This window comes from Vigna radiata, chromosome 6 (genome assembly GCF_000741045.1).
Source record: "Vigna radiata var. radiata cultivar VC1973A chromosome 6, Vradiata_ver6, whole genome shotgun sequence".
NCBI lineage: Eukaryota > Viridiplantae > Streptophyta > Magnoliopsida > Fabales > Fabaceae > Vigna > Vigna radiata.
Window position 1 is genome coordinate 14479254 of NC_028356.1, and position 5156 is coordinate 14484409.

General features: G+C 32.7%; 1 protein-coding gene across 1 annotated transcript; it reads left to right on the forward strand.

Moving 5' to 3' along the window:
* The first annotated feature begins 3054 nt into the window (after positions 1-3054).
* On the forward strand, positions 3055-4744 carry LOC106764239. The gene has a single exon (XM_014648494.2). The coding sequence runs from the start codon at positions 3312-3314 to the stop codon at positions 4437-4439; it is 1128 nt and encodes a 375-aa protein (XP_014503980.1). The 5' UTR covers positions 3055-3311; the 3' UTR covers positions 4440-4744.
* Positions 4745-5156: the final 412 nt, after the last annotated feature.

Here is a 5156-nt window from a genome sequence, read left to right on the forward strand (position 1 = left end):
AATTGCATCCTCCGTTGAGAGAAAATTAAGGATGCTTAATTCTTGGTTTCACAAAAGAGAAAACCAACAATATTTTAGAAAGGTTAAAAATAGAAAAACAAAGTGAATGGAGAATATTGCTTATGTACACTTATAAATACATGTTGCGTATTATTTTGTATTTCATTCCAACAAGTATGGAAGAAACTTAGACAAGAATAAGTTAAGAGAGAGAAAAGTGAATTTGTTTCTAAATTTTTCTTTATCAATAATATATTTGAAGTATAATTTTAAAAGTTCCATTTGGAGTGTTATTATTCCACATTTGTATTTTTCTCTCATAAATCTGATTAAAAGGAATTATGCGTAATTTTCTTACACATAGTGCAGATGAATTGATTGTTGTAACAAGGAAGCAAATGCATAAATAAAGAGCCTTAGAAAAAGCATTAGTGACATAATGTGATGTTCTAAGTGAAATTAAAGAAACTGGAAATGGAAGAGAGGGTGAGAGAAGCACGTGGAGGAAGAGAAATTGGAAGTAATTCATATGGAGCAAGATCTAAAACTAGTAGCTCAATCTCCAAGATGTCTAAATCCTTCCGTGAAAATGGTTGTAAAGAACGAAGTTCTGAAATTGCTTAAAGCATGTATGATATCTTATTTCAAACAGTGCTTTGGTGAGTGTTTTTCAAGTGATTCCTATTGACATTGAAGCGAGGAATCACCATTTGAACAATATAATGAAAACACTTTTAGATTTAGAGAGAAAACAACCACACAATTCATAAACATATAATGAAATTATCCAAAATACATTTGTGGTTAGTAATCACCCAATTCATTTTCAATATCATATGCAATTTCCATTATCTCAAAAATCATATATGCAATCTCTTATCTCATGTACACACAATTTCACAATCACATTGTTAACACTTCTATTTTTTTTAAAAGAAAAAAGGTAATATTTGCTCTCCTTACTTAAAATAACGTGTTTATAAGCAAAATCTTTCTTCGACACTTTTGAAAATCTAATAGAACTAAGAAAATAACCAACTATCAACCATACATCAATATCTTCCTTTTTACCAAACACCCTAATAGAAAATGAAAAATAAACAAAAATCTTTAGTATGGATTCAACAACTTACCAAGACCGTGATTTTTATAGTCTACTTTGTTCTTCATCGAGTTATTTCCTCAACATTGTAATGTGGTAATACCTATAGCCTTAATTATTCTCTAAGTTCAGATAAAATTAAGGGAATATAAGTTCTAGGAAAACAGAATTATAAAAGAAATGGCATGCGGACAAAAGTACTTTAATTATGAAATTTCTATTATTTATTTATGTAAAATTTATCAGAAAATCAAACTCGGATATTATCAAACCTAAGTGAATTAAAATAAAAAAATGTAATTTTGTTAACAGTTTTTATATTAATTAGATTATAAATATCAATTAAATTTGAATAAATCACATTACATCAAATTATATATCAGAGATAATAACAGTCAACAAAAGTTTTAAAAATAATTTATTTTCAAATAACGGAAGAAAACAGAATGTAAATTTAAAAGCCAAAAATTTAATACATTTTCAATATGCATTCTATTTTTCTACTATTCATATGAAATATGCGGGTCTTGACCCCGGATTTAATTGGAAACATGTCGAAATTTAATAAATAATTTTAATCATGCGATAATTTGATTGTAAATTATAATTATTTATAATTTTTAAAATAAAAATTACGTAAAATTATTGAAGAAACATTGTTTCTTCAATATTATTTTAGAGAAAACAAAAATATAATAATCTCCACCATAAAGATATAATATTTATTGAAAAATAAATAACAGAGATATTATTTATATACTTAAACCCTTAAATAAAAATAATAATCTACTATGCAATATATTAAAAAAAATCAAATTGGAAAGGACATTCCGGAGCTTGCAGTATCCGTCCTTGGTTAGAAGGAAATTCATTTTATAATATGCAATATTAAATGATTATAATTTTTATTCCAAAAAAGAATTATCTCAAATATAAATCGAAAATATTTATTTATGAAAATAAAAATTTTGTTTTACATAATAATTTATACTTGAATAGCCATATAACAATATTCATTGGATATAATAATTTGTTAGATAATACACTTTTTTCGCTACTTTCTTTTCCATTTATCATACAATTTAGTTAATTGATTATCCGAGTATCATATCATATACGTGTGATCAATTAATAAGAGCGTGTGATAAAAGTGAATCGAGTATTATTAACTAAATAATTAACTAAAATACTAATTGAAATGTAAATATTCAATGAGAATCTTTAATTTCTTCAATGGTATCATTGTTTCAACTTTTAGAATCGCGGGAAGCCATATAATACATATTTTGTTATTTTCTCAAATGCCATCAACAAATTAACTGGCATAAGATACTTATAACTTAATACACTCAACCATTTAAATCTTTAAAATAAAGCTATTCTATAACTTAATAAAGAAAATATATTTTTTAATCATTTTACCGCGTCTAGATAAAATGAATTAATTCTGAAATTAAAATTTTCTATTTTTTAGTCATTAAATTATACACATTCTAATTAAATTGTACAAAAAGAGGACCATATAAGGTAGAAAGACATCCGTATAGAATTTAATAAAAACATATATAATTATTTTATATTTTTATATAATTAGCTAACTTACTAATGCTATCATATATAATCGTGTAAAATAACCTATAATAGTATTCAATCATAAATATATTAAGTTTCTAAATATTATATTAAAAATAATTAAAATTCAGTGCAGAAAATCATATATCCATATCAAAATAATTAACTTTAATATAAATTTTAGCAGACTTGGCTCTTAATTACATTTATACTTTTTTGATTCTCATAAAAAAGGAGACGCGTAAACGAATGTATTTTCAGTAGGTGTAGACACGTTTTTATAAAATTTTAATGATAAAGTTTCGTATATTAAAATTTTTAATTAGTAAGTGATTAAGAATAAGATATAAATAAAGCAATATTATCAATTAAAAATAGAAATATAGAAAAAGAAAAACATTAGACGTACCGTATGAATGGGCATGTAATGATCAGAAAGTGAGAGTAATTGGGTCCTCCTAGGCTACCCCACCACCATCTCCATCTATGCCATAAAACTCATACTCTTCACTTCTCCTTTTTTATCGTCACGCCGTTTTCCATTACTCTCTTTCTCAACAAAAGACACTCACACACCAACCACTCCTACTCTCCAAATTCAATTCCCCGTTCCCTCCCAATTCCAAACCCTAGCTCCATGGATTCCCGCGACTCCTCCCCCCGCTCCCGCGACCCCGACGCCGACAACCACCACCACCACTCCTTCGACGAGGCCCCGCCCTCCCTCCATTCCAAGGTCAAGCTTATGTGCAGCTACGGCGGCCGAATCCAGCCTCGCCCCCACGACAACCACCTTACCTACGTCGCCGGCGACACCAAGATCCTCGCCGTAGACCGCCACATCAAGCTCCCCGCCCTCCTCACCAAACTCTCCTCCCTCGCCAACGCCCCCGCCAATGGTACCTTCTTCAAATACCAGCTCCCCGGCGAGGACCTCGACGCTCTAATCTCCGTCACCAACGACGAAGACCTCCACCACATGATGCTCGAGTACGATCGCCTCTCGCGCACCTCGCCAAAACCTGCACGCCTCCGCCTCTTTCTGTTCTCGCTCCACAACAATAACACCAACAGCAACAGCAACATCAATTTCGCACTCACCGATCCCAAACCCGAGCGGCAGTGGTTCGTTGACGCCCTGAATTCCGTTCAGGTTCCGCTTGTTGAAGGTTCTTCGCCGCCGCATACGGCAGCGCCAAATCCAGATTTTCTCTTCGGATTAGATAAGCAGCCGTCGGCGGCTGCCAATGCTCCTACGAAGAATCCTTCGCCGGAAACAGAATGCATCTCCGAGGATCGTCCAGCGGTCAGAGATGCCGAAACCGAAACGGAACGCGCGCCCGAGTCCGAGATTCGGAGGTTGCAGATTGGTCACAATTCTGAGCAGCAACTCCTGCAACGGAAGATGAAAATAGAGGAAGATAATAACGGTAGGGTTCACGGGGTTAACGGCGCGGACGGTTTCTCTCAAAAGAACACGGAGAATGTGACGCCGTTAGTTACGCAAGGGCAAATGCAGGCGCAAGGTTTTCATTCTGGAACGGTGTCGTTTTTGCAGGAGAGGAATAATATGGGCTATTCGCTGGCAGTTCCTACGACCGGGAGTGAGATTTATCTCATTCAGACGCCTTCTGGAATCTTCCAAGCGGTTCGGCCCGTGACTGGACCGGTTGGGCAACCGGTTTATCTGGTTCCGGCGCCTAGTTCAGTTGGCGTGGCGGCGGAGCGTGGATATTCTGCGGGACAGGGAGGAGCGCGGTGGTGATAGGGTGGAGCTGAGCAGAGAGAGGATGGGTTTAAAGGTGGTTTGATTTGTTGGTTTTGTCGCATAATGAGCGGTGGTTTTGGTTTTTCAATATTTTTTAGTTGTTTTGAAGATTGAATATTGGATATTGGTTTGGAATTTGGAAATTGTTTCTTGTGCATAGGTGCGTTAGGTGCGTTATAGTTGAATGAATTGAGGAATTGTTTTTGAGAGTGTAACTACTTTCAAATCAGTATATTGCTTTTGGTGTCATAAGTGATTGATTGACTAATTGTCTCCCTTATTCCTGCACTGCTGTTCTCTCTCTATTCCATTTCTCCCTCCATCTTTGTGCTTATTCTTTACTGTAAATATTTTATATTCTCTGCATAGCCTGTTTAATGTTTATTACTATAAATTATATTTTCTATTAAAACACGGAATGTTTGGTTGGTACGAGAAAGGAGATTATTTCCATCAAATAATACTTCTTTTTCTCCTTAACTTTTTTTATAATTATTAATTTATATTATAAATTAACTTATTCAATATTTATTAGTATATATATAGTAAAAAAATGAATTAAAAAATATAGTTCCTTCGTAATTAAATTAGTAAAAATACATGTTATACCTATTTATATTACACGGAAATTCTTTTGTGATTGCTTTTCTAATTATATATTATATATATTATGTTACTCATTTTATGTGAATATTAACTTGTTATATTATTTAA